The sequence below is a fragment of the Xyrauchen texanus genome, chromosome 3 (genome assembly GCF_025860055.1).
Source record: "Xyrauchen texanus isolate HMW12.3.18 chromosome 3, RBS_HiC_50CHRs, whole genome shotgun sequence".
Taxonomy (NCBI): Eukaryota; Metazoa; Chordata; class Actinopteri; order Cypriniformes; family Catostomidae; genus Xyrauchen; species Xyrauchen texanus.
The window spans coordinates 59,421,226-59,448,755 of NC_068278.1; the positions used below are offsets into that span (position 1 = coordinate 59,421,226).

Genomic DNA, 27,530 nt, shown 5'->3' on the forward strand with positions numbered 1-27,530 from the left:
ACTTGCTGCATTAATATAAAATTGTGCGTTTTCTTTACCAATGTTTCGGCAGATTACCAAAGACTCGGTCATACAACGACTTGCCCACATCTCGTGAGAGTTTAACGTCTGCGATTCCAAACCACCGCAGCGACCCCAACCTGAACGAAAAGTGCCAAGACAACACGCTCACCCGGGAGATCACCATGACAACAGAACCCGACACGACAAGCACTCCGACGTCAGAAAGGAGCGCCGACGACAGTCTCAATAATTCAGCGACAACACTGGATTATCGACTCAACTGGACAGTATGTGAAATCAACGATAGTAATCCCGAAACGTTAAACTGTGACCTGCGAGGTACCACGGGGATATCTGTGGAGAATGGAGTGACTGACAGCCAAATTAAGAATATCTTACAGGAAGCGAGGGAAGAGGACAACAGGAAGTTGGACTGCGATATTCCAGACGACTCTGCCGTAAATGGCATGATTGGCGCTAGGCACTCTTCAATGGAGAACCACACCCCATACACGCGTCTACCATCACACACTCCGTCTGAGCCGCCCAAATCACCCAAAACTCTTAAAGGCATCCACCCACCTCCCCAATGTCCCGTTCAACCTCTCTCTCCACCGTCGACCAATCAGGACAGCCCTCCGTCTTACCACGGCAGCTGTGCCGAGACTTCAGCAGCAGGTGACGGTTCTCTATTGACGCCCCACAATCATTCAGCCGGTGTTTTGGAGCACGGGGCTGCAGTTGCTCAGTGTTTAACGGCCTTAGATCACCAGGATAAGGACGGGTTGAGTTTTCACAGTGACGCCGTACAGATACGTCTGAGGAAGATGGAGGCGGGGCATCAGTTGCAGGTGGAGATGCTGAAGAAACAGATGCAGGAGCTGTGGAGCCGTTTACACGTCAACGGGAAACTGGTGAGGAACACACATGTTTACTTGGCGGTATAAAGGGGGGGTAAAGCATGCCCAGAGGGATGCTCGTGCACGGCAATATATATTTGGTATGTGAGTGACAGTATTTGTTAGACAGCGTGTGTGGGCATCTAGCGAGCGGCCTAACTAGACAGCCTATTTGGGCATCTAGCGAGCCCCCTAACTAGACAGCCTATTTGGGCATCTAGCGAGCCCCCTAACTAGACAGCCTATTTGGGCATCTAGCGAGCCGCCTAACTAGACAGCCTATTTGGGCATCTAGCGAGCCGCCTAACTAGACAGCCTATTTGGGTATCTAGCGAGCCCCCTAACTAGACAGCCTATTTGGGCATCTAGCGAGCCGCCTAACTAGACAGCCTATTTGGGCATCTAGCTGAGCCCCTAACTAGACAGCCTATTTGGGCATCTAGCGAGCCGCCTAACTAGACAGCCTATTTGGGCATCTAGCGAGCCGCCTAACTAGACAGCCTATTTGGGCATCTAGCGAGCTGCCTAACTAGACAGCCTATTTGGGTATCTAGCGAGCCCCCTAACTAGACAGCCTATTTGGGCATCTAGCGAGCTCCCTAACTAGACAGCGTATGTGGGTAACTAGCGAGCTGCCTAACTAGACAGCGTATTTGGGCATCTAGCGAGCTCCCTAACTAGACAGCCTATTTGGGCATCTAATATGCTAAAAAGACTGTGCCTTTTTACAGTATAGTGTCCCCATCAATATACTGGGGCATTAGGACCCACACAGAGCGCCCCCCTGCTGGCCTCCCTAATACCTCTTCCTCCTTTTTACATCATCAAAGCCTTGGCCCCGCCCACTGGCACTCAAAAAGAGAGCAGGACAGTTAGGCCTACCATTCATTTACACAGGACACCTTATCTTAATAGCCCATGTGGACTATTTTGAATTATTTTTCGATATTAACATGCACTAGATGGATGTCTTTGACCATTTTCATGCATCTCACGCCACTTTGTAACGAACCATTGAAATAGTCAATGTTTTACCGTACCACACATTGATGGAGAAACCCATTGGAGCCATATCTAGAGACGTTATAGCATATTCAAGTAATGTTGCTTACTTTGTCAGCTTCCTCTTTCCCCCTTCTCTGCAGACGTCTCTTCCGGACGGCGAGAATAATGTTGATTCTGGCTGTTTTTCGCGCTGCAGTACTGAACTCTTGTCACAGTCCAACTGGGACCAGATCAAACAACAGGACACAGAGGTGAGAAGAACGGCAGGACATTTACTGGACCGCACCTCGGTTATTCCTGAAGCATATGGGAAATTAATATCAAAGAGCAAACATGATGAAATTACTTTGTATCCAGGTTACACACTGGTACTCGGATCACCCAGCATCCCGTTGCTATGGTTGCGAAAGGACGTTTTGGCTGGCGGCGAGAAAACATAACTGCAGGTGAGAATGCTGAGACTCGAGCACTATTTCGGTATCATTACGTATAACACACGTCAAACTCGCTTCGGTTCAAGTGGCTCGCGAGCTCATTTCTGACACATGATGGCAGGGGATCACAACATTTCACTGAACAAGTTAGAGCTTTTCTCATGAATATTAATGAGTCTTCCCTGGTCATTTGAATGTTTTTTCCCTTCATATTTTATAATGAAATAACGTGGAGTAAGTTGGGATGGGACGATATGGTTATCTCACGATTCGGTTGGATATACGATGTGAGGTTCACAATATTACCTCGATTCGATATAATAACACTTTAATGACAAAATATTACAGAAAATTATTTATTCTCTGAAAAAATGTTTGAGCAAAAAAGACATTATAATTTCTCAAGCAAATAAAGTTGTTTAAAACACAATATAAATGCTCAGAGTTTCTCTATTAGAAAAGATCGCAAATAAATACGCTTTAAACAATCGTGCGCTGCACAACCGAACAAAACCTGTCCTAAAAAAAGTGGATATTTATATTTTAATAATGTGTTTCATCATTATTATAATGACATATTCTAAATTATGTTATGATTAATCACATTTTAACTTTATAAAAAAAAAATAAAAAATCTAAATTATATTAATAAAATTTTAACTTTGTAAAAATACATTCTAAATTATATTAATCACATTTTAACTTTGTAAAAATACAAATATTCTAAATTATATTAATTAATATTAATCAAATTTTAACTTTATAAAAATACAAACATTCTAAATTATATTAATTAATATTAATCACTTTTTAACTTTGTAAAAATACAAATATTCTAAATTATATTAATTCATATTAATCAAATTTTAACTTTATAAAAATACAAACATTCTAAATTATATTAATTAATATTAATCACGTTTTAACTTTGTAAAAATACAAACATTCTAAATTATATTAATTAATATTAATCACATTTTAACACATCAAACATATAATCATATTAATATTATATCATGAAATTGTAAGTAATAATGACATGAGCTATCACTGTTTGACATAATGTGCACCAATAACAAGTAATAACATTGAGTTTACATTCATTTGTATCAGAAACACTAATAAGGTTACTGTCACTTTAAGAGTTCAACGAGTGCCGCACAGTGTTCCTGAACATCATCCATGCTGCGTGATTAAAATGTATATTTCTTTATCTGAGTGTAAAGAACAGATGATATTAACACCTCATCTCTAATGGACACACATTACACGGAGGAAACGGTTTAATCGCAAGCACTTTTCATCAACACAAGGTGATTCTCCAGGTATTCCAGTACTTACATTTCTTAATGCTAAATTCAGGCACTTTAAGGACCTCATGTGAACCCTGTAAACACTAGAAAAGGTGCAGTAGGGGTAAAATCAAGCGATAGAGAGATGATGATGTGTGACGGGTCATTTCAATGAAAGCATACAGTGAGCAGCAGCTGAAGAGCTCCAAACAAGACAAAAAAGCACCATACGAAGAAGTGCCTGTAAATTATGGCATGTTTACATAGAAACACATTTCCAAAACAGCGGAGGCTCCTTCGGTTTTAGAATATTTTGCCATGCTATATTGCCATGTGGAACAATGTTGGAACTACAGTGGCAAGGAAAAGTATGTGAACCCTTTGGAATCAGCTGGTTTTCTGCATTAATTGCTCATAAAATGTGATCTCATCTTCATCAGATGTCACAAGTATAGACAAACACAATGTGCTTAAGATAACAACACAAAAACAATTATAATCTTACATGTCTTTATTGAACACATCCCATTAAACATTCACAGTGCTGTGGAGAAAGTAAGTGAACCCTTGGATTTAATAACTGGTCGATCGTGCTTTGGCTGCAATAACCTCAATCAAGCCTTTCTGATAGATGCGGAATAAACCTGCACAACGTTCAGAAGACATTTTGGATTTGGAGCATTACAGAACTGCTTCAGCTCATATTGTTAGGATGTCTGGTGTGAACGGCTCTCTTGAGGTCATTCCACAGCATCTCAATTGGGTTCTGGGCTCTGACTGGGACACTCCAAAAGGTGGATTTTCTTCATGATGTCCTGCCATGAACACCTGTTTAATGTTTTCTGTACAGTAGACTCATGAACAGAGATGTTAACCAGCTCCAATAATTCCTTCAAGTCTTTATCTGTCACTCTAGGGTTCGTTTTTACCTCATTGATCATTCTGCGGTGTTCCTTTGAGTCATCTTGGCTGGATGGCCACTTCTAGTGAGAGTACCTATAGTACTAAATCATCTCCATTTATAGACAGTTTGTCTAACTGTGGACAGATGAATATCTAACAGCCACTTCTAGTGAGAGTACCTATAGTACTAAATCATCTCCATTTATAGACAGTTTGTCTCACTGTGGACAGATGAATATCTAATGGCCACTTCTAGTGAGAGTACCTATAGTACTAAATCATCTCCATTTATAGACAGTTTGTCTAACTGTGGACAGATGAATATCTAACGGCCACTTCTAGAGAGAGTACCTATAGTACTAAATCACCTCCATTTATAGACAGTTTGTCTCACTGTGGACAGATGAATATCTAACGGCCACTTCTAGAGAGAGTACCTATAGTACTAAATCATCTCCATTTATAGACAGTTTGTCTAACTGTGCACAGATGAATATCTAACGGCCACTTCTAGAGAGAGTACCTATAGTACTAAATCATCTCCATTTATAGACAGTTTGTCTCACTGTGGACAGATGAATATCTAACGGCCACTTCTAGAGAGAGTACCTATAGTACTAAATCATCTCCATTTATAGACAGTTTGTCTAACTGTGCACAGATGAATATCTAACGGACACTTCTAGAGAGAGTACCTATAGTACTAAATCACCTCCATTTATAGACTGTTTTATAGACGCTTCTTGTGAATGAGCAAACTCAAAATGTTTGAGTGCTTTTTATAAGTCAAAGTAGCTCTAACCCACACCTCCAATCTTGTTACATGAAATGAATGCCAGGTTTGCCAACTCCTGACTCTAATTAGCTATTTTAGTCATCTTTAGCCTAGAGGTTCACTTACTTTTTCCACAGCACTGTGAATGTTTAATGGGATGTGTTCAATAAAGACATGAATGATTATAATTGTTTGTGTGTTGTTATTTAAGCACATTGCACATTTTGAGCAATTAATGCAGCTAATTCCAAAGGGTTCACATACTTTTTCTTGCCACTGTACATTACATGAGACGCACAGGGCTGTTTTGCAAACAAGGCAAACATTTTAGAACAAGTAATAAAACATTGTGACTCTGATGCTTTAAGACTATAAGATAGATAAAAAGCTAAAAGCTTCCTGTACTCTATCGCCCCCTGCAGGAACTGTGGGAATGTGTTCTGCGCCAGCTGCTGCGACCAGAAGGTGACGGTCCCGAGTCAACAGCTCTGTGAGCCAAACCACATGTGCCAGGCATGCTACGGGCACCTCCGGCCCTCGGGCGTGCCCCCGCACTGCCCCCCGCTGAGCTGGAACTTGAGAAACCCATTACTGCCAGCTCAAACTAGAACTACATCCCAAATAAAACAATATGAGAAGCCCAAAGCTGACTAAAGCAGTCTACACAACAATTCATATTCTGTCATCATTTACTCACCCACATGTTGTTCCAAACCTGCATGACTCTCTTAAGTGGAACACAAAACAAATTGTTTAGCAGAATGTTCATGCTGCTCTTTTCTAAGTCGGGGCTAAATTTGGTTGCACCACCAGTAGTTGGTAAACTCATAGTTAATATGATGTTTAACTTTATTGATCCAATAAGCATCCTTTAAATGTGTAAGCAGGACGGGTACATACATTTCACCATGATGTTCAAACCTTTTTCTTGAAACACATTATATGATACATAAAAAAATAAGTAAATATAATAAACAGGAGGCAGATAATTCAATATGTAAATAATATTCAGGACCTGTAAATAACATAAATAAGTGGAAATAAATATTTACAACATATAAAAAAATTTTTTTTTTTAAAACTGAGCATTAATTAATTTGGGGGGAAATTAATTAGATGATAAAAGTTGTTCTCGATTTATAATTAGTAGGTAAATAATAATAATAAAAAATATATATATATATAATATTCAGGTAAATAATTTAAATAAGTGGCAATTAATAAATATTTACAACAGACAAATTTTTTTAAATAAACTGACCATTAAATAATTTGGGGGGAAATTATTAATATTAAATAATTAGATGACAAAAGTAATTAAAGATTTATAATTAGTAGGTAAATTAAAAAATAAAAATAATAATATTCAGGAACTGTCAATAACATAAATAAGTGGAAATAAATAAATATTTACAACACTCTAAAAAAATAAATAAAAAACTGACCATTAATTAATTTTTGGGGAAATTATTAAAAATGTAATAATTATATGACAAACGTAATTACAGGTGTTCTAGATATATAAATAGTTGGTAAATAATATATATATTTTTATAATATTCAGGTACTGTAAATAACATAAATAAGTGGAAATAAATATTTACAATAGATAAAAAAAAAACAATAATAAAAAAAAAACTGACCATTAATTCATTTGGGGGGAAATTAATTAGATGATTAAAGGTGTTCTCGATTTATAATTATTAGGTAAATAATAAAAAATTAATATATATATATATATAATATTCAGGAACTGTAAATAACATAAATAAGTGGAAATAAATAAATATTTACAACAGACAAAAAAATAAAAACAATATAAACTGAACTAATTAATTTGGGGGGAAATTATTAATATTAAATAATTAGATGACAAAAGTAATTAAAGGTGTTCTAGATATATAAATAGTCCGTAAATAATATATATTTTTAATAATATTCAGGTACTGTAAATAACATAAATAAGTGGAAATATTTACAACAGACAAAAAAAAAAAAAAAGACCATTAATTAATTTTGGGGGAAATTATTAAAAATTTAATAATTAGGTGAAAGTCATAACAGATGTTCTAGATGTATATTTTTAGCTGAATTGTTTGTTGTATTTAATGTTTTATTTTTGATTACGTGTTAAGCTTAAAGTCCCTTTCAAGTGATTTTAATCATTTAATTTTGAATTAGTGAATTTTAATAAGGAAAATGTAGAAAAGGTGATTAGCTGAAAGGCGATAATTTACTATCCTATATAATTACACTCAAAGAGCATCAAAGAAGTCGTTAATGTAAACATCATCATAAACGTCTAAAGTCGCCCAAAACATTTAATGGTGTAAAAGTTGTCTATATGACAGTTGCGTAATATTCCAAGTCTTCTGCGGTCGTACGATAGCTTTATATAAGGAACATACAGGAACGCAAGCTGATGATCCACTGATGATCTTCCCCTCCAATGACGCTCTCGAATCACGTTCTCAAACGTCTCAAATTTGGCGCCGTTCCTCACACGAAGCGATCACATGACTTCAGAACACTTGGAATATAGCACACGAGTCGTACAGACTATTATGATGGCGCTCGACAGTAAATGACAGTGTTTCCACTTTTGTTGCATGGAAACAGAAGCTCAGACATTCTACTAAACATCTCCTTTTGTGTTCCACTGAAGATAGAAGCTCATACCGGCTTTAAACAACTACAAATGTAAATAAAGACTTCTTACTCTTGTACTTTAATCTGAAATAACTCTTGAACCTTTGATAGATTCAGTCAGACTCTAGAATCTGGAGCCGGACGATTTTTGCACACTTAAATCTTTGTGTATGTGAAATGTATATGCAGCTATATGATGTCACGTGTACAGTCAATGATGAGCATTGTGTGTGTGTGTGTGTGTGTGTGTGTGTGTGTGTGTGTGTGTGTGTGTGTGTGTGTGTGTGTGTGTGTGGAGTTTCATGAACTTGAACAATACGTAACGGATCTTCAAATCATCGAGGAGTGTTTGGATGCATGTCTGAAACGTGTCTGCTGGTTGAGGGGCTCCGTGTATCTGACATGATGATCTCCCTGAATGCTGCTCTCTCTCTCTCTCTCTCTCTTTCAGATTTGCTCGACCGCTGGACAGATGATGATGTACGAGCGGTCTAATGCTGCTGCTTATAGTTTCTGTGATTAAAGCACAACACACTGCCAACCTGATATACATGTTTGCATGAGTGACTTATACAACTAAGATTGTGTTGTGGTTACATTTACATTAATGCATTTATGCAGAAGCTTTTATCCAAAGTGACTTACAGTGCACTTATTACAGGGACAATCCCCCCGGAACAACCTGGATTAAGTGTCTTACTCAAGGACACAATGGTGGTGACTGTGGGGATCGAACCAGCAACCTTCTGATTACCAATGTATTATACAGAGCACTTATTACAGGGACAATCCCCCCCAGAGCAACCTGGAGTTAAGTGTCTTACTCAAGGACACAATGGTGGTGACTGTGGGGATCGAACCAGCAACCTTCTGATTACCAATGTATTATACAGAGCACTTATTACAGGGACAATCCCCCCCGGAGCAACCTGGAGTTAAGTGTCTTACTCAAGGACACAATGGTGGTGACTGTGGGGATCGAACCAGCAACCTTCTGATTACCAATGTATTATACAGAGCCCTTATTACAGGGACAATCCCCCCCGGAGCAACCTTGAGTTAAGTGTCTTACTCAAGGACACAATGGTGGTGACTGTGGGGATTAAACCAGCAACCTCCTGATTACCAGTTATGTGCTTTAGCCCACTACGCCGCCACCACCACCACGAACCAGCTAATGTTCATTTAAAGATGCACTTCTGCAACGGCATCTGACACTGAAAACTATTTATTTTAAATGATGCTGCATCCACACCACTAGGGGTCAGTGTACGTCCAACATGACACAAAGACAGAAGTTAGTGCAGCTTTAATGGGGAGATAATGGACAACTGTATTTTTCTAACTTTTTCATCTTGAAATTAGGGCTGTCACGATTACGAAATTTGGCTGACGATTAATCGGCAAGCAGATAATTGCGATTATGACGATTAATCGTCTGTTTTATAAATGGTCATATTTGCGCGCGCGCATTATATATAATATTAATAACAACAGTATTCACCAACAAACAATAGGTGTCGTTTGAAAGATTAGAAGATCTACTTTCCAATGCTTGTAGACATTATGACCAAAACTAAACAAGTGCTTTGAAATTCACAGACGAATCAGAAGTGTTACGTTTTTAGAATTTATTACATTTACTCTATATTATAGTAATCGTAAAAACATCAAACTGATGAAATATTCATGTGTCATATGTTTTTGGAAAGCTCTTAATGAGTTGAATACAACCAGTATATTTGTTTTACTCACAGATACATATGACCACCAGGAGATGGCGCCAAATACACGACACAGACTCAATGATGACTCAAATGACACAGAATGAAACTCATTCTGTGAAATCTCATGACTAAAATCATGTCTGCATGCTATGCAAACCTTTAGTCATTGTTGTGTTTGCATGTGTAATTAGTTCTTATGTACAATTATTATCTTTTATTTGTTTGGAGATGTTTTTGGACACTATGATACATTATATTTGTCATGTTGTAACTTTTGATCGCTTTGTCGTATCAACACAATTTTCAGTTTCAGGCTCAAATACAGTTGACATGATTTTCCGGAGCCATCTTATTTACAACAAGAGATATATGGTCAAATAAGAAAGAAATAATAATCTATAACATAATATTTTTCTTTACAATGATACCAAACACTTGAGCCTCCTTGTTTATATTGTCGCTTTATACGCCTTTAATTTGTGGTATGCCACTGAAACAGGAAACACCTTCAGAGCTTAAAGGGTTAAGGCTTTAAAAACGAATGAATGACACAAAAAATACAAATGTGATATTAAGGCAAGCGTTTGAAAGCAGAGGCTGTTAGGCCAGTGTGCGGAGTCCCCGAGGAAGACAAACAAATGAAGGTCATCTGGTATACATGGGCTGCTTGTAAGGTACATAAGAATGGCACACTGGGTGTGGTTATGTTTGTGTGTTTTTTTGGTTAAGTTGATCATTAAAATATTATTTATATTGTCCAGTCAGTTCTCGCCGACTCCTTTCCCTTTAACGGCTTTACATTGGTGCCGAAACCCGGGAGGAGGAGGAGGATGCGCAGTAGTGGAGTAAAAGTTGTTTTTTTAATCTGTTCCCGGGAAAGAGCTGGAACAGGTTCTCCTAACATTCCTTTAATCCTTATGTTGAGTGACGGTGACTTTGACCCAGATTACTTTTTATTGATTTATTATATAATTTTTTTTTTTTAACCTAATACAATAGGAATAAAATTAATTGACTTTGTTCACATATGCCATCTGAAAACACACACAACATTTGGACCATTTTCTTTGCATTTTATTTCGCTGTTGCACTTGTTGTGTTCCTGGTCAAAAATGACCGACCATTAGAAATGAAATGAATGACTACAAAATACAGAAATATTAATTGTTCAGGAGCATCACAATCCTTTAGATGAACACACAAAGTCCTCTAAGATGTGCACGCACACAAACACAACAACGTGCGCACGCACACACACAAAGTCCTCGGACATGTGCACTCACACAAACACAAAGTCCTCGGACATGTGCACACACACAAAGTCATCGTACATGTGCACACACAAACAACACAACACACACTCACAACAGCACACACACAAAGTCCTCGGACATGTGCACACACACGACACAAGTGAATGGGGTACAAAATTTTTAAGCTCCAAAAAAGTACATAAATGCAGGATTAAAGTAATCCAAAAGACTCCGGTGGTCTTCTGAATCGATCCAATCGGTTCTAGGTGAGAACAGACAATGTAACACCCTTTCCACTGTATGCCATTGCGTCACTAGACACGATCGTGATTTCAAGCTTGATTACACTCCCTAGTTTTCACGCATGCGCAGAGCGATAGACGGCGCTAATCAAGCTTGAAATCATGGTTTCCAAATAGACTGTTGATGTAAGATTTATAGTGATATTTTGGCCTGTTCTCACCCAAAACTGAGTAGATCGCTTCAGAAGACATGGATTAAACCATTATGATTATTTTTATGCTGCCTTTGTGTGCTTTTTTTGGAGCTTTAAAGCTCAGGATCCCATTCACTTGTGACCTTAACTAGGATAACAGACATTTCTTACCATTGAATTGTAGTTTAGCGGACGCATCTCTGCTTCTCTTCATTTGTAGTCAATACACAAACACATAAACATAATGTTCTTTTTGATTATATGAGTTTAATGTTTATCAGATCTATCGAGAACATGCCGGATGCGGCAGTTTGGGAGAGAAAGTGAGAGCCACACGCAGCTGTCATGATGTTTATGTTTGTCTTTTTAAGTTTTCATTAAATATTACATTGATGGTTCGTCCGGTTCCCGCCGCCTCCTTTGCCCATCCTTTACCTGTTACATTGATGCACCGTCGTGGAGTCCTCGCCACTGCCGTCCACGGGGGACGGAGGAGTCGCTGCAGGCCGCCTGGACGTGGAGGAATGGCCACCGTCCGTGAGGGGAGGAGGGGCTCGCTACTGGTCACCAGGGGTCGGAGGACTCTCTGCTGTCCACCATGGGAGGAGCGGTTGTCGTGCCCCAGAGGGTGAAGGAGTAGTCGAGGACCCGGCAACGGCAAGCCTCACTCTTTCCCTCTCCACTTGTCTCTCTCCCAGGTCTCGAGGAAGGCGGTGAAAGCCTGCCGGTAGGCACCCATGAGGGGGGATGTACGCCATGCTGGGGGTTCCCCGGCCTGAGGCGAAGGAGGGAGAAGTGTGACGTGGAGGAGGTTGGGGTTCACTATCGCCACCCAATCGGGCTAATCAGCCGAAGGAGAGGGATAAAGACGAGCCGGATGAACCTCCGTGAAGTTGCACCCCATATAATTAAATAATCACCCAAAATATTCCAATCGTTTGTGCCGCAAAAATGAACGTTTGTGCTGGTTTGGTGTTTTGAGATATTAAGCATTCTTTTTTGGGGGGTGTGACGCCACTCTCCACCCCGTCTCGCTCCAATCGTTCCAAACCGGTGTCATTCCTTTGTGGTCGATTTGCTCAATCCTCCTTTCCATTGACTTCTTTACACTGGTGCCGAAACCCGGAAAGGAGGAGGGATACGCCGTAGTGGAGTTCTCGCCACTACCGTCCATCCCAACGGAGCAGCCGCGGCCATCTGCTGGGGGATGAGGAGCCCGGCCGCCTGGAAGCGGACGATGGCCGCAGACCGCGAGGGGAGAAGGGGCTCCTAACCGACCGCCTGGAGCGGTCAGGGCCGCTACCAGGGGCGGAGGAGTCCCCTACCAGCCGCTGAAACGCGGCGGGTTCTGAGACCGCCGACCGCGAGCGGGGAGGGGTTCGCTGCCGATTGCCTGGAGCGGGAGAACCGCTGCCAGGGGAGACCCCTTCTGTTCCCCGAGAACGTGGCGGGGCGTTTCGTCCATCAGGGGCTGGAGGACTGCCTCCGATCCGCCCGGAGAAGCGCGGCTGTCGTCCGTTAGAGGGTGGAGAAGTAGCCGAGGAACAAGCTACGGCGTCTCGGAGAACTGGCGAGTAAGTGTCTCTCTCTTTCACTGCTGCTCCGGGTTGGCCTTCTCTCTCTCGTTTAAATTTTACAGTGTTTTTTTTTTTGGGGGGGGGGAGGGTACTACACTGTTACAGGAAGTACCCCCCTATTTCATTATTTCTGTTTCCCTCCCCTTGTCCCCTCCCTCGTCCAGGTAGACGGGGATGACCTGCGGGCAGACGGGGCTTAGGGCATGCCCCTCCCCAGGGAAAGAGAGGGGGATGTACATCATGCCGGGGGCTCCCCTGCCTGAGAGAATGAGGGAGGAATGTAACAGGGCGGAGGGCGGGGCCTGGTCGTGATCATACACACCCGGTCCCTAATCAGGCTAATTAAGCCTCCGAGAGGATAAAGGCCAACTGCGGAGGATTGTGCGGGAGAGAGAGATCGTTTACGGACATGTCTGTATTGTCTGTTAAGTTTATCATTAAAACTATTATGTTGTCAAGCCGGTTCTCGCCACCTCCTTTCCATTGTCTGCTTTACACAATGTTACATGGATACATTAATCGTATAGTAGCTACTATGTATCATTGCTAGTTAAGGATTACAACTAAAGCGGGGTACGTCAGAGTATCTTCTCGAAATTGCCAATTCTCGTATGGTACACGGGCACGAACGGCGCTATATGGGGGGTTCGTGACCCGTTCAAACGAGTTGCATACAGCGTTTCATATTGACTTTAAAAGTAGAAAGTATTGGACAGTAAAACCTCTACAACAAAGACCACTGGAGCCCCATATAAAGATAGAACTTTGTTTAATAGTGGCTATAGATAATGCTATATGACCATAATAATACAAAATGCTAAACAAGAATCGCTACATCTCTGGTCAGCAGTCTGTTAATATCAGTATTGTTAAGCATAGAATTAAGAGCATCAATCAACCAGAAACAGAAATGAAACAAACCCTTTACAGCGTCTCCATGCGACTTGAGACGTCACCGCACGAACGGACCGAATCGCGTCAGTGTCGATTCCAGCACTTAATACATCACTGCTGTAGATATAGATACTTGTGATCATTCTAGCATTCGTTGCAAATAGCCAATAGAGTTGTGATTCTTTACTATTCAGCTCCATACATTCTAATCCTGAGATCAAAGTTCATCATGGCTCGAGGTAAAATGCCCGGACGAATCGTTCTCGCTTTGTGCTATCGAGAAAAAGCCGACGAGTTATTTGTTGTCTTCTGAAGCTCCAAAAAAACGACATTAAACACTTTTTTTTAAACGTTGTTGAGCTTGAAAATGAAATTGACCAAGTAGTACAAGTGTTACAGCCAGTATATACACTTGCATTTGACACAATTCACAAACACCAGCTTGATTCAAGCAAAAATGTTCCACATTGAAGCATTCATGGACATTTTAAATGGTTCAAATCGACACATCCAAGAGTTACAATGCTACAAACGAGTTACTCGCTTTGCATTTATTTAACAAAAATAGACACGGCTCGACCAGCCTCAGTATTCCCCGTTATGTCGTCTTGTTAAAAAAAATAAAAAATAAATCACATGGGCATAATTTACAAACATCATACATGACATTCTGAAGTCTTACAAAGTCTTCATTCCATCGAGATATGCGGCACACTGTCGCTGGGTATTGTGGGTAATGCAGGAAGTGAAAGAGGAAGCCAAGAACAAACGGAAGAGAATGGACAGAAATATCGGGACGAACGACATCTCATTGTTACCCATCTGTAAATTAGTGTTGCTCTGATATCGTCACTACGTTATTCGCTTCCCAGATCGCTGCGGGAATGTCAAATCAAGAAATTAAATAATACTTTCATGTTAGCGCTAGTTAACGATGGCCAGATGTGTGTTAATAATGGTGTTCATCTCTTTTTCTAAGGCCGTTTGCAGTGAACTGTTGTGCTGTAAGTTCTGCCCCACTGGAAAGAGGTTCGACGACACGGGACTGTTGGTTGAATCGGCTGTCGAATGTTCTGTGGGCGTGGCCTTCTGATACGGCAGTCATCACTTACACCGATGACTGATCCCACACCTGTTAGACCAAAAACACACAAACAGGAATCATGATTTAACGTTTAGTACTTTTGCAGGAGCTGATTTAAGACTGATTATTTTTGACTGATTTAATAAAATCATATGGCCGAGTAACGGCACGTGCACACGATTTTTATGGTCCTTTACGACTAGGGACAATCGCCACGACTGGAACGCCCAATTCCCAATGCGCTCGAGTCCTCGTGGTGGCGTCGTGATTCGCCTCAATCCGGGTGGTGGCGGAGGACGAATCTCAGTTGCCTCCGCCTCTGAGACCGTCAATCCATGCATCTTATCACGTGACCTTTTGAGCACGTTACCGTGGAGACGTAGCGCGTGTCGAAGCTTCACGCTATTCTCCTCGTCATCCATGCACAACTCGCCACACCCTGACTGGAACACCCAACTGGAACACCCAATGCGCTCGAGTCCTCGTGGTGGTGTCGTGATTCGCCTCAATCTGGGTGGTGGCGGAGGACGAATCTCGGTTGCCTCCGCGTCTGAGACAGTCAATCCGCGCATCTTATCATCTTGTTGAGTGCGTTACCATGGAGAAGTAGCGCGTCTCGAAGCTTCACGCTATTCTCCGCGCCATCCACGCACAACTCACCACGCGCCCCACCGAGAGCGAGAACCACATTATAGTGACCACGAGGACGTTAGCCCATGTGACTCTACCCTCCCTAGCAACCGGGCCAATTTGGTTGCTAAGGAGACCAGACTGGAACCCTCAGGACTCCCTTGGTTCGAACTTGCGACGGTGTGGTAGTCGGCGTCGATACTTGCTGAGCTACCCATAATCCCCTCCGCCCCGCGATTGACATTGTTGACAGGCGGTCGTAAAAGCAGTCACACAACTGACATTACAAAAACGTTTTCGGATCTCAAAGGCGATTAATCAGCCATCGGTGAACGTGTCCCACTAAGTGATCCTAAACTGCCAATTTTGCTCTACGGCAAAAGAATACTAGCTATTATCCAATAGCATGTGTTTGGAGATGGAGTGTTTAAAACTAAGGGTTCAAGCGTGAATCGTTGAAATTTGATTTGACGATTTTATTGACGATTACTTTTATTATCACTATTATTCTGCTCATGGAGCCCAAACCGTAAAGCCTAGAGACATGTAAGTTGGTGGGATGATAGTACTATTGATAGCTACTCGGGCGCAAGAGCTCGTCCCAATCGGCCAATCAGAGGCACCTAAAGAGAAACCTACTTTTGCGAAGTCGTCCTAGGCCTATCGGCAACGCTAAACCTAAAAATAGCTCTAACTATAGGACCGTTGGTCCGATCTTCTTGACAATTTGCATGCAGTGTCTTTGTCCAAGGTGCTATTAATGTCTATGAAGACAAATCTTGAAAAACATAGCTGCCATCAACCAATCAACTTTAAGTCCGATTTTCTGACTTGATCGGACAAAACGCAATGGGCCAATGTGATTCTTGGCCTCAGAGTTCTTTAAATAGTTAACCCCCTGACAGTCATATAATTCGCACACTGGCTTTACTGATGTTTACAGTGAGTCTCTATGTGTGTATTCGGTGTTTAGTGTGACCTTGTTAACAGTGTTGATGGGCGTGCGTGCCGATCCCGTGTGCAGTCTTTGGCGAGGCTCCTCAAATGCCCGGCCGGGCGACCTCTCCCTGCGCAGGTCCATGACCCGTCCCGGCGAGCGCTCAAGTCGAGGGTCCATCATCGTCCCGGGGGATCTTTCGAGCCGCTGCTCGGCCAGACGGCCCGGAGACTTCTCTCGGTCGAAAGGTCGGACGGGTGATTTGTCACGCCGGAACTCGGTACGAGCCTCGCGGTAACGGTGAGGAGTCCCGGGCTGGTGGATCCCCTCCTGAACGCCGGGCATCGCCGCAACACGCTTCGAGATGTGCTCGTTATACGAAGGCGGGCCACGCTTGTTTGGACTGCAGGAGAGAATTTGAAAAGGAAAGATTAAAAATGATTCCAGCTCAATTTCGCTAACAAAAACATACCATGATAACTAATGTTCCCAAAGTTGTTACTAAGGATGCACCGAGCTCATCACCGTTGCTAGGGAGGGTAGAGTCACATGGGGTAACCAAATTGTCCCGGTTGCTAGGGAGGGTAGAGTCACATGGGGTAACCAAATTGTCCCGGTTGCTAGGGAGGGTAGAGTCACATGGGGTAACCTCCTCGTGGTGGTGATTAGTGGTTCTCTCAACGGGGCGTGTGGTGAGTTGTGTGTGGATCGTGGAGAGTAGCATGAGCCTCCACATGCTGCGAGTCTCTGCGGATGCACATCGAGTCACGTGATCAGATGCGCGGATTGACGGTCTCAGACGCAGAGGCAACTGAGACTCGTCCTCCGCCACCCGGATTGAGGCAAGTAAACGCACCACCACGAGGACCAAGTATATAGTGGGAATTGGGCGTTCCAAATTGGGAGAAAAGGGGATAAAAATAAAAATAAATAAATAAAAAGGATGCAACCAATATAATATTTGGGGGCGATTCAGATTTTACCAAAAAAGCTGTTGGCTGATAATGATATTTTGCCACTTTCTCAACTAATTTAGTTAAAATACAAGATCAAATGACTGATGTGCAACAAAAAAAAAATTGAAACATTGTTACACTTTTGTTTTTGCAGTTCTAAACAATAGAACTCACATTTGACATATTATGATAGAACATTGATTGATACATTTGCCTAATTAAATATAAATAAACCATGCCAACGGTTTTCATTTTGTCAATCGTTGGCCGACAAATCAGGGTTCAATTTTCCCGGACATTTTATGTGTCCAATAAGCAAAAACACGTGTCCATTTAAATCGTGCTTTTATTTTGGTGTTTTTGATAGTAGTTTAAGCAGTTTGATTATTAATTCCCATAAAGCGGTGATTTAATTAAATAAATAGTGTGCATGTGCTGCTCACTTCTGAGTGATTTCTGTCAGTCATCGCACTAATGCCAGTTTTATGAGTAGTTTCCATGGTTCAGACTGTGCTTTACGCACACTATATGTGGTAACCGCGGTATAAGCGGACTCCGATCATTTCACATCTCGAGGTGTGAATCCCGAATCACCACGCTACCAACTCAGTGTGTGAACATGTAACTAAAACCTTGTTTGCAACACAGTCAAACAGTTTAATGATAATAAAACATATTCCAGGTCATTTGGGTATTTTTCCAATTTTCAATGACTGGAAAACTGCCGGTTTTCCAGGATGTGTGGGAACCCTGTGAATATTGTTGGCCGATACATCAGTGCATCCTTAGTTGTTACTGCAACTAAACTTCACAGTTTGACATCATAAAAGAGTGCATGTAAACACGCTCAATGTTCGAAGGAGATCCCATATTAAATTAATCGCCTATACAGTGGTAACAGTAACTAGAATGTACATTTCCTGAAGAAAATGTGAGTGGTGCTTGCCGTGGCAAAACTCGTCAAATAGCATTTTATAAGTTGTTGCTAAGCACTAAAATAATGGTCATAGAATGTTGTTAGCATGTGTTTTTCATGATGGTAGCATTTAGGTGTTATGTTTGTGTTAGCATGATGCTAGCACGTTTTTAGAATGTTTTAGCACTTTGCTAGGCGATGTTAACATGTGTTAACATGATGCTAACACGTTTGTAGCATGTTTTAGCACTTCGCTAGGCGATGCTAGCATGTGTTAGCATGATGCTAGCACGTGTTAGCATGATGCTAGCACGTTTTTAACATGTTTTAACAGTTCGATAGGTGATGCTAGCATGTGTTATCATGATGCTAGCACATTTTTAGCATGTTTTAACACTTCACTAGGTGATGCTAGAATGTGCTAGCATGATACTAGCACATTTTTAGCATGTGTTAGCATGACGCTAGCACGTTTTAGGGTGTGGCTATGCCTCACTCGGGCCTGTGACTAAAGCTGCGGGAGGAGAATAATAAGTATGCAAGAGAACAATAGTGATGCCTTGCCTTTGGCAAGCACCACTAACTATGGTATGTTGGCAGAAACTATAATTACCACCGGAGTTCACACGTACAGTAGTAAAGAGTTCACAGTCAATCAATAAGTCCCCAGTGAAAAGAGCTTGTGACGGGTCAACCCGTGTAGTGTACCGCACATCCCAACCCATTCATGTGACACCAGTTAATCTGCGTACACACTGCCAGAGACTCTGTCGCTGCAGGTCGCCAGTGGCTGGCGGTGAAGTCGCTAGTGGGCGTTCCCACTACTGGTTGCCTAGTAACATTTATAAATGACATTCCATTGCTGTTGACAGCGAATCGCTTTTGCCGCTAAAAACAAACATTTTGGAGGGAAAAGACTGAATATAAATGGAATCAGTACATAAAATGCGTTATATCAAAGATGAATGAGAAACAAGGCGTGTTCTTTGCCATAGCGGCGGTTTATCTGCGGCAAAAACGCAAACGCCGGTCTGTCTGGGTCCACAAAACCATTCAATCTCGGAGTCAGCACGGCGAGTACCACCGGCTGGTGCAAGAGCTGCGGCTGGATATACCATATCCATATCATAGAGCACTGGAACATTGCTAACAGCAAGAATTAGCCTTTCATCCATCTTTCCGTTACTGCAGGAGCTGAGAGAGAGAGAGAGAGAGAGAGAGAGAGAGAGAGAGAGGGGGATCCCGTCTTCTCTCCTATTGGCTGTCGCTTCCGTTAGTCGCTCTTCATTTGAATAAAGTTGAACTTGTCTCAACTTTGTCGCGTCACTGGACATGCCCACATCTAGTCGCCAACGGTCGCGACAGCTCGTGTCGCCGGAAGTCGCTGTGCTCTCATTGAAAATGAATGGGATGGAGTCGCTGTCACGCGCGATGTCGCTGGCAATGTGTACGCAGCTTAAGAAACACAGAGTTACTCACCCTCTAACGCAGACACGTCATAGTAATAGCAATGCTCTTTACACACACACACACACACACACACACACACACACACACACACACACACACACACACACACACACACACACACACACACACACACACACACACACATTTAGGCTTTTTCAGAGATATGATGAAATAAAACAAACATACAGAATGCGCTTTCCAAAACCGCAAGTTCTCAGGAGTCAGACTGGACCGGTTTATATCAGTCCCCCAGGAAACAAAGTTACAAAGTCAAAGTAGTCACTTAATTACTCAACATAGTAGCGAGCGAGTTACCACCTTTTACCGACCGGGACAATGGCGCCAGTGCCCAGGGGGCCCTTGATTGCCCGGGGGTGCCCTGGGCTTTAAGGCTGCACGTCTAGTTTGGTGAACAGTGACCCTCATACCCCCCCCCAGTCAACAACTTTTGGGTGGCGGGGGGCCCTTGGAGACAATTGACCCCAGGGCCTTTGCAAGTCATAATCCGTCCCTGCATGCTGGACTGATATTATCAGGGTTATTCACACAAAACTGGGCAAGAAAATGTCCTGGTCCTATTTTACAGTGACCAAAAACGTATCAAAGGAACGAACGAAAACTAACTGAATTTTTCGCAGAACGTAACCAAAAACTGGATTGAGTGAAACTGTATTTTTAGGGTGTGTTCAGTGAGTTCGGTTCTCTTGGTCCGGACCAAAAATGGAAATGATACATTTAGTCGTGGTTCGTTTAGCGTTAGCTTAAAGATCCGAAACAAAAGGTATAAGGATAAGGTCACGACCTGATTGGACAGCTTTTATGACGTATGTGTTGAGATCATAGACTGTAAAAAAAGATGGCCGACGCCCCGTCGCTCTTTTCCATTGGTGAGAACTGAAGCCGCCAGTGTCCCGATATGGCGCTGACATCTTGGGACTTGAGTCTGCGCAGTTGCGATTTCGGGACCAGACCTGCGCAGTAGTGAGCAGGAAGTAAAGCCGCGAAATCAAGCCCCCGCCCTCACTCTCGCTGAATCGATCACAAGCACACGCCCCTTTTGACTTATGATGGTGTGAAATAATTAATTATAGAAATTTAGATATTAAATTTAAAGCTCCAATCTCCTCAGTCCTCCGAAGATCCCGAAAAAAAGTCAGTTGGTGCTTCAGTGACTACTTCACTCAGAGAACCTGTCAATCACAGCTGTCAATCATGATGTCACAGCAGCGTTTTTATAGCATCAAATAACTAAAAACAAACTTATTTAGAAAACAAACACTTGAAATGACATCAATGTGATAGAAACGACAGTAAATGACAGAAACTATCTTTGGAAAAAAGATATGTGAAGTGTAATTTAATTGTTTAGTTGGTCTCACGTCCCGTTGAATAACATGGGGAGGCGGGGTTTATGACCTATACTAGGACCAGCCACCGGGGGGCGATCCAGACGTTTTGGCTTCACTTTTGAGGGCTTGTGCGGCACACTTGGTTGTGACGGAACTTGCCAAACATCCAAAACAATGCTGGCTGCTGGGCGAAATGCGCTCATGGAGGTATATATGTACAGTATATGCTGGTATTTTTACCAGCTGGGAACAAACGAAGAGTTAATAAAATGTGTAAAGAAGTCAAAGCAGCACTAGAAATTCCTTCGTTGCACACACAAATGAAGCTATGGACTGGGAAGAGAAATCGGCCTGGGATTTTACATGGCAACTGGCCCAAAACTTGTTGAGCAGGGGTGGGGGGGGGGGTGAGCAAAAAGTTGTTGAGCGGGGGGTGTTCGCTGTCCTTTTCACGGCGCCGTTTTCTGGTCCGTCTGCATAATGCTGTGGCTCATATTAGCTTAATCGCAGCCCATGCAGCACGTTTCACAGCCAACCAACCGGCCCGCTCGGTTCTCCCGATGGCCAGTCCGCCACTGATCGGCCCCAAAGTGCGTCGGCCCGCCCAGTATGCCCGGTATGCCAGATTACCAGTCCAGCCCTGGCTGCAAGGAGACGCCGGCTCTGACGCCTGTGCCGAACTTTAATGTATCTCCTATGAAGTGAAGAACCAGGTGTCCTTGAGGTCAGTATTAAAGGCAAAATACTTCCTATTATTGGTCCTTTTAGACGTCTTTGGTCCATGTTGCGTTCATATATCAGTGGAACCGCACCAGAGTTCGTTTGGAAGTGGACCGAGACTTCGTTCGCTTGTTTGGTGCTCACCAAGGTTCGGATGGCAGCATTCACACTTGTTCAAATGAACAGAGCAGAGTTCGTTTTAATCGAACCAAACATGCCAAGTGTGAACACACCCTTAAATGCTGGTAACCGGTTCGTTTTGTTCCAAACGTTTTTTAATGAAACCAAAAAGGGTTTATGACTTTATCACTTCATGTTGCCCGAAGAAATTAAATGTCCTTTGAACACCTGAACCGGAACGGGAAAAAAAATACTGTTTCTGCTCCGAAATGAACCAAAATGAACCAAATTGATCCAAGATGAACCGAAATGACCAAAATGAACCGAAATAACCAAAATGAACAAAAATGATCCAAGATGAACCGAAATGAACCAAATTGATCCAAGATGAACCGAAATGAACCAAGATGAACCAAAATGAACCAAATTGATCCAAGATGAACCGAAATGAACCAAATGAACCGAAATAACCAAAATGAACAAAAATGATCCAAGATGAACCGAAATGAACCAAATTGATCCAAGATGAACCGAAATAACCAAAATGAACCAAGATGAACCAAGATGAACCAAAATGAACCAAATTGATCCAAGATGAACCAAAATGAACCAAATTGAACCAAAATAACCAAAATCAACCAAAGTGATCCAAAATGAACCGTTTTAGTCCCAGCTATTTTACTCCAAAAACAATTATAGTGCAATAGATTTTATGATTGATTTGGGGTTAAATATGACCAGGATATTTTTCAAACAGAACATAATAAAGACGAACTATACTTGCTGGTTTTAAACACCGTAATTCTACTGGTTTGAAATAGAAACATCACGAGTGAGTCACACAACTTTAACGTCTCTACCAGGGCTGAACCAGTAATCTGGCATACCGGGCATTTTCCCGGTGGGCCGACGCACTTTGGGGGTGATCAGGGGCGGACTGGCCATCGGGAGAACCAAGCGGGCCGGCCGCGAAACGGGCCACGATAAGCTAAAATGAGCCGCCGTGTTATGCAGAACGGACCACAAAACGGTGCCGAAAAAGGACAGCGAACACCCCCCCCGATTTCGTGTGAATTCAAGAGTACATCACATTCATTCAGGACTTTACAGCAACAATAACTTCTATTTCTATAACATATATGAAATAATGTGGAAGTATGACAGATGACATCATCAGGAAAACAGTGTAACATTAAAAGCGACAGAAGTAACAACTGAAATGTTTCTCTGAATAAAAGCAGCTGTTAAATGAATTCAAGAGGTTCAAAATGGTGCTTTGTCGCTTTAAAAGCGGACTTTATTAAACACTCGCTCGTTCACAACAGTCACTCCTTTGCACATATAAAGAAAGACGCTTTCCTCCTGTAAAGAAGAGAGACAGTCAGAGACATTAACACACATGGGTCATTGACAAATACATCGTTTAAAGTGTAATGTTTGTATCCAATTTCTTTGAAAAACGAAAATACATTTTTTAAAATGATTTTAAAAAAATGTCAAGTGGTGCAACCATCGAGTAAAAGGTATTAAAATATTTTCTTGCACCTCAAATACAGGTGGGCATGCACAGTTTAATAACGATTTTCAAACTTATTTTGACAAATTTCACGCATTTCTGAGACGTTTTCTCGGCGTTTGACCAGAACCAAATACGCCTTTTCATAAAACTGTCACAATATCTGATATGAAGTCGTGATCTGTTTCTTTGGTTTGTTTTTGTTTTAATAGTTCACATTACAACAGAATGGCGACCTGTATGTTGTCACGCCACGTGACTGATATTGTGGACAAATGTTTTTTTTTTTTATATAATTTTATATTTTCACTGCTTATTTATTTTTTTACAAAATAATAAATGTTTTTTATTTATAATATTTAAACATTTTTCTCCCCAATTTCGAATGGCCAATTCCCAGTGACCTCTAATGGTGCGTTCATATACAACGCGATGCAAGTGTTTTGCGCAAAGTCAATGCAAAGATGCGAAGAGACATGAATTGACGCGACTCGAACGCGCAAAATTGGTTAATTCGCATATTCGCGCAAGTTTACATTTTTCAACTCAAGCGAGAAATCCGCATGACACGTTGTCGCGAAAGCCTATCAGCATTGAGATTGTCCGGATGTCACTGACGTAGCAGGAGAAGAAATCTGGAAAAATGGATGAAAGATTGTGTGGGCACCCGGAATTGTACGACACAACGTCATACATGTGAATAAAGACGTTGCTTGGAGGAAAGTGAGCGAGGAAGTTAAATATATGCGTGTCTACTTGATTCCAGCTATTGGTCGTACTTTACTATGAAACAAGTCGTAGAAGCTCCGCCTCATGTCCTTTTCCGGAAGAGAAGCGGGAATACTTGCGGGTTCGCATTAATCGCGCAAAGGTGAGTTTAAACACACATTTATAATCCAGCGGTCAAACTCACGCGAGCAAAATTTTCTTTGCGTTGTATGTGAACGCACCATAAGACCTAGTGGTGGCGTAGTGACCCGCATCAATCCGGGTGGCGAAGGACGAATCTCAGTTGCCTCCGCGTCCGAGACAGTCAACCCGCGCATCTTATCACGTGACTTGCTGAGCGTGTTACCACGGAGATTCTCCGCACAACTCACCACACGCCCCACCGAGAGCGTGAACCACATTATAGCGACCACGAGGAGGTTACCCCATGTGACTCTACTCTCCCTAGCAACCGGGCCAATTTGGTTGCTAAGGAGACCTGACTGGAGTCACTCAGCACGCCCTGGATTCAAACTCGCGACTCCTTGTATCGTTTTTAACTGATGTATCTGCTACACTGTTACACTACAAGCTCAAAGATTGCCGGATTGATCCGCCCCAGTTCCTCCAAGGTAAAACACTACACAGAGGCGTCGAGCATGTGGACTGACCTGCGTGTGGAACCGTTCCGCTGCGGTTCTGCGCTCGAGCCCTCCTGAGCCAGATTCCCTTTGCAGCAGATCACACACAGTTTGTTCTGGTAGGAGGAGGCCAGATACACGGCGCCGGATGAGATCGCCGGGCCCAGGTAACGCGGGTTAGGTATGTCCAGGTGTGCGTACGCATGTGGTCTGAAAATACACACACACAAAACACTCATTCAACGTGGTGTTTTCCATGAAGCCTGAACAAACATGACAAAGAAGAACCAGAAAGTATGAGGAGAAACAAGAGAGCGGATTTACCCGAGTGCAGAGTGACTCTGAACCTCAATCACATCCAGAGAGTTGAAATACGTCACAAACAGGTACGGCTCTCTGTACGCTGATGAACAAAGACAATAAAGCTTGAAAACAACATCAAACACTGTTCACAGCCCATTTTACTTCCCCATGTAACAATATTGGAAATAATTCATATTACCAATAAATACAATTATGAATTTTGGGAAGATGGTGATAAATAAACAGCACTGATGCGCTCTACAGTATACTGTATCCAAAAAGTGAATACATACTGAAAAAGAGCAATGTTATTAAAAACATAAATAAAAGAACACCATATTTTAAGTGGTTTATTGAAATTAACCGTGTGTTTGAACGATTCACTAAAAGGAATTTGGACTTCGCAACACTAGTTCATGGATGGATCTACACAGGGATGAACATGTATCCACGGAGAGAAGCGTCATAAAAAACCTGTGATGTCTGTTTTTATCACATTTTGCATTAAAGCCAATGAATACACCGTAAGATGGACAATATTTCGCATTAAACAAAGTGTGCTTTTCCGTTTCAATCTTGGTATAAATAGAACTTTCGTCTGCAAATCATTTTGCCTTTTCATTATATTTGTGGTATAAATAGAACTTTCGTCTGCAAGTCATTTTGCCTTTTGATTTTATTTTGGTATAAATAGAACTTTCGTCTGCAAATCATTTTGCCATTTGATTTTATTTTGGTATAAATAGAACTTTCGTCTGCAAATCATTTTGCCATTTGATTTTATTTTTGGTATAAATAGAACTTTCGTCTGCAAGTCATTTTGCCTTTTCATTTAATCTGTGGTATAAATAGAACTTTCGTCTGCAAGTCATTTTGCCTTTTCATTTAATCTGTGGTATAAATAGAACTTTCGTCTGCAAGTCTTATTGCCTTTTGATTTTATTTTTGGTATAAATAGAACTTTCGTCTGCAAGTCATTTTGCCTTTTCATTTAATCTGTGGTATAAATAGAACTTTCGTCTGCAAGTCATTTTGCCTTTTCATTTAATCTGTGGTATAAATAGAACTTTCGTCTGCAAGTCATTTTGCCTTTTCATTTAATCTGTGGTATAAATAGAACTTTCGTCTGCAAATCATTTTGCCATTTGATTTTATTTTTGGTATAAATAGAACTTTCGTCTGCAAGTCATTTTGCCTTTTCATTTAATCTGTGGTATAAATAGAACTTTCGTCTGCAAGTCATTTTGCCTTTTCATTTAATCTGTGGTATAAATAGAACTTTCGTCTGCAAGTCATTTTGCCTTTTCATTTAATCTGTGGTATAAATAGAACTTTCGTCTGCAAGTCATTTTGCCTTTTCATTTAATCTGTGGTATAAATAGAACTTTCGTCTGCAAGTCATTTTGCCTTTTCATTTAATCTGTGGTATAAATAGAACTTTCGTCTGCAAATCATTTTGCCATTTGATTTTATTTTTGGTATAAATAGAACTTTCGTCTGCAAGTCATTTTGCCTTTTCATTTAATCTGTGGTATAAATAGAACTTTCGTCTGCAAGTCATTTTGCCTTTTCATTTAATCTGTGGTATAAATAGAACTTTTGTCTGCAAGTCATTTTGCCTTTTCATTTAATCTGTGGTATAAATAGAACTTTCGATCTGCAAGTCATTTTGCCTTTTCATTTAATCTGTGGTATAAATAGAACTTTCGTCTGCAAGTCATTTTGCCTTTTCATTTAATCTGTGGTATAAATAGAACTTTCGTCTGCAAATCATTTTGCCATTTGATTTTATTTTTGGTATAAATAGAACTTTCGTCTGCAAGTCATTTTGCCTTTTCATTTAATCTGTGGTATAAATAGAACTTTCGTCTGCAAGTCATTTTGCCTTTTCATTTAATCTGTGGTATAAATAGAACTTTCGTCTGCAAGTCTTATTGCCTTTTGATTTTATTTTTGGTAAAAATAGAACTTTCGTCTGCAATTCTTATTGCCTTTTGATTTTATTTTTGGTAAAAATAGAACTTTCGTCTGCAAGTCTTATTGCCTTTTGATTTTATTTTTGGTAAAAATAGAACTTTCGTCTGCAATTCTTATTGCCTTTTGATTTTATTTTTGGTAAAAATAGAACTTTCGTCTGCAAGTCTTATTGCCTTTTGATTTTATTTTTGGTAAAAATAGAACTTTCGTCTGCAAGTCTTATTGCCTTTTGATTTTATTCTTGGTATAAATAGAACTTTCATCTGCAAGTCATTTTGCCTTTTCATTATATTTTGGTATAAATAGAACTTTCGTCTGAATGTAATTTTGCCTTTTCATTTAATCTGTTGTATAAA

The 27,530-nt window shown here is 41.3% G+C and overlaps 2 protein-coding genes across 2 annotated transcripts in view; one reads left to right on the plus strand and one right to left on the minus strand.

Annotated features, from left to right (window-relative positions):
* LOC127625404 (myotubularin-related protein 3-like) overlaps positions 1 to 6,456 on the plus strand; it is a 36,442-nt gene extending 29,986 nt beyond the window's left edge. Inside the window, exons 16-19 of the mRNA XM_052100690.1 lie at positions 53 to 917; positions 2,048 to 2,158; positions 2,265 to 2,353; positions 5,734 to 6,456. Coding sequence (XP_051956650.1) covers positions 53 to 917; positions 2,048 to 2,158; positions 2,265 to 2,353; positions 5,734 to 5,965 — 1,297 coding nt within the window. The 3' untranslated portion in view covers positions 5,966 to 6,456. The remainder of the gene's footprint in view (positions 1 to 52; positions 918 to 2,047; positions 2,159 to 2,264; positions 2,354 to 5,733) is intronic.
* Positions 6,457 to 13,112: 6,656 nt separating this feature from the next.
* The window catches only part of LOC127625353 (citron rho-interacting kinase-like), a 115,081-nt gene continuing 100,663 nt past the window's right edge, over positions 13,113 to 27,530 (minus strand). Inside the window, exons 47-50 of the mRNA XM_052100612.1 lie at positions 25,219 to 25,297; positions 24,925 to 25,104; positions 16,541 to 16,901; positions 13,113 to 14,979 (exon numbers count right to left, since the gene is read on the minus strand). Of these exons, the coding sequence (XP_051956572.1) occupies positions 14,956 to 14,979; positions 16,541 to 16,901; positions 24,925 to 25,104; positions 25,219 to 25,297 (644 nt within the window). The 3' untranslated portion in view covers positions 13,113 to 14,955. The remainder of the gene's footprint in view (positions 14,980 to 16,540; positions 16,902 to 24,924; positions 25,105 to 25,218; positions 25,298 to 27,530) is intronic.